This window comes from Pyrgilauda ruficollis, unplaced genomic scaffold (genome assembly GCF_017590135.1).
Source record: "Pyrgilauda ruficollis isolate IOZ18807 unplaced genomic scaffold, ASM1759013v1 scaffold1084, whole genome shotgun sequence".
NCBI lineage: Eukaryota > Metazoa > Chordata > Aves > Passeriformes > Passeridae > Pyrgilauda > Pyrgilauda ruficollis.
The window spans coordinates 1845-3169 of NW_024509033.1; the positions used below are offsets into that span (position 1 = coordinate 1845).

Sequence of the window (1325 nt, forward strand, 5' to 3'; positions counted from 1 at the left end):
AGGGACCAGGTGTGGGATCAGGTGTGGGACCAGGTGTGACAGGTATGGCACCATGCCCTGCATGCAGCCTGTGAGACAGGATCAGGTGTGGGATCAGGGATCAGGTGTGGGATCAGCTCGGGCAGGTAGGGCACCATGCCCTGCATGCAGCCTGGGGGAGGGACCAGGTGTGGGATCAGGTGAGGGATCAGGTGTGGGATCAGCTCGGGCAGGTAGGGCACCATGCCCTGCATGCAGCCTGTGAGACAGGATCAGGGATCAGGTGTGGGATCAGGTGTGGGATCAGGTGTGACAGGTACAGCACCATACCCTGCATGCAGCCTGGAGGAGGGACCAGGGATCAGGTGTGGGATCAGCTCGGGCAGGTACGGCACCATGCCCTGCATGCAGCCTGTGACACAGGATCAGGGATCAGGTGTGGGATCAGGTGTGGGATCAGCTTGGGCAGGTACGGCACCATGCCCTGCATGCAGCCTGGGGGTGGGCAGTGGGTGTTTTTGGGGTGTCCACCTTCAGCCATGGCCCCCAGCTCCAGGATCCCCTGGATCAGGACGGGTTTGGGGCTGCTTTTGGGGTGCCCCAGTGCTGCGATCCCCCCCCAGGGTGTTTTTGGGGTGCCCACCTTCAGCCATGGCCCCCAGCTCCAGGATCCCCTGGATCAGGATGGATTTGGGGCTGTGTTTGGGGTCCCCTGGTCCAGGACGGGTTTGGGGCTGTTTTTGGGGTCCCCCAGCACTGGGATGGATTTGGGGCTGCATTTGGGGTCCCCCACGACAGTGACGCCCCCCAGGGTGTTTTTGGGGTGCCCACCTTCGGCGATGGCCCCCAGCACGAGGATCCCCGACTCCTTGACCACCCACTCGAGGTGGAAGAGCAGCTCCTTGAGCAGGGGCAGCAGGTGCGGCAGCAGCTCCTCCCGGAACACGTTGGCCAGCACGTCCAGCGCCGCCGCCGAGCACTTCCCTGGGGAGCGAGGGGTTAACGGGGCACCCCGAAACCCGCAGGGGCACCCCAAAACCTGCAGGGGCACCCCGAAACCCGCAGGGACACCCTGAACCCACTGGGGCACCCCAAAATCTGCAGGGACACCTCGAACCCACTGTGGCACCCTGAACCCACAGTGGCTCCAAAACTTTCAGGGACCCCAAAGTCACAGTGACCCCAAAACCCCTCAGGGTCACCCCAAAACCCCCTCAGGAATACCCCAAAGCCCCTTGGGACCCCAAAACCCTCATGGCCACCCCAAAGCCCCTCAGGGTCACCCCAAAACCTCCAAATCCACCTCAAAACCCCCTCAGGACCACCCCAGACCCCCCAGGGTCCCC

General features: G+C 63.5%; 1 protein-coding gene across 1 annotated transcript in view; it reads right to left on the reverse strand.

Moving 5' to 3' along the window:
* Positions 1–374: 374 nt before the first annotated feature.
* The window catches only part of LOC121356407 (transportin-2-like), a gene marked incomplete at both ends in the record, with an annotated part of 9621 nt that continues 8670 nt past the window's right edge, over positions 375–1325 (reverse strand). The window contains 2 exons of the mRNA XM_041472729.1: positions 375–474; positions 811–963. Of these exons, the coding sequence (XP_041328663.1) occupies positions 375–474; positions 811–963 (253 nt within the window). The remainder of the gene's footprint in view (positions 475–810; positions 964–1325) is intronic.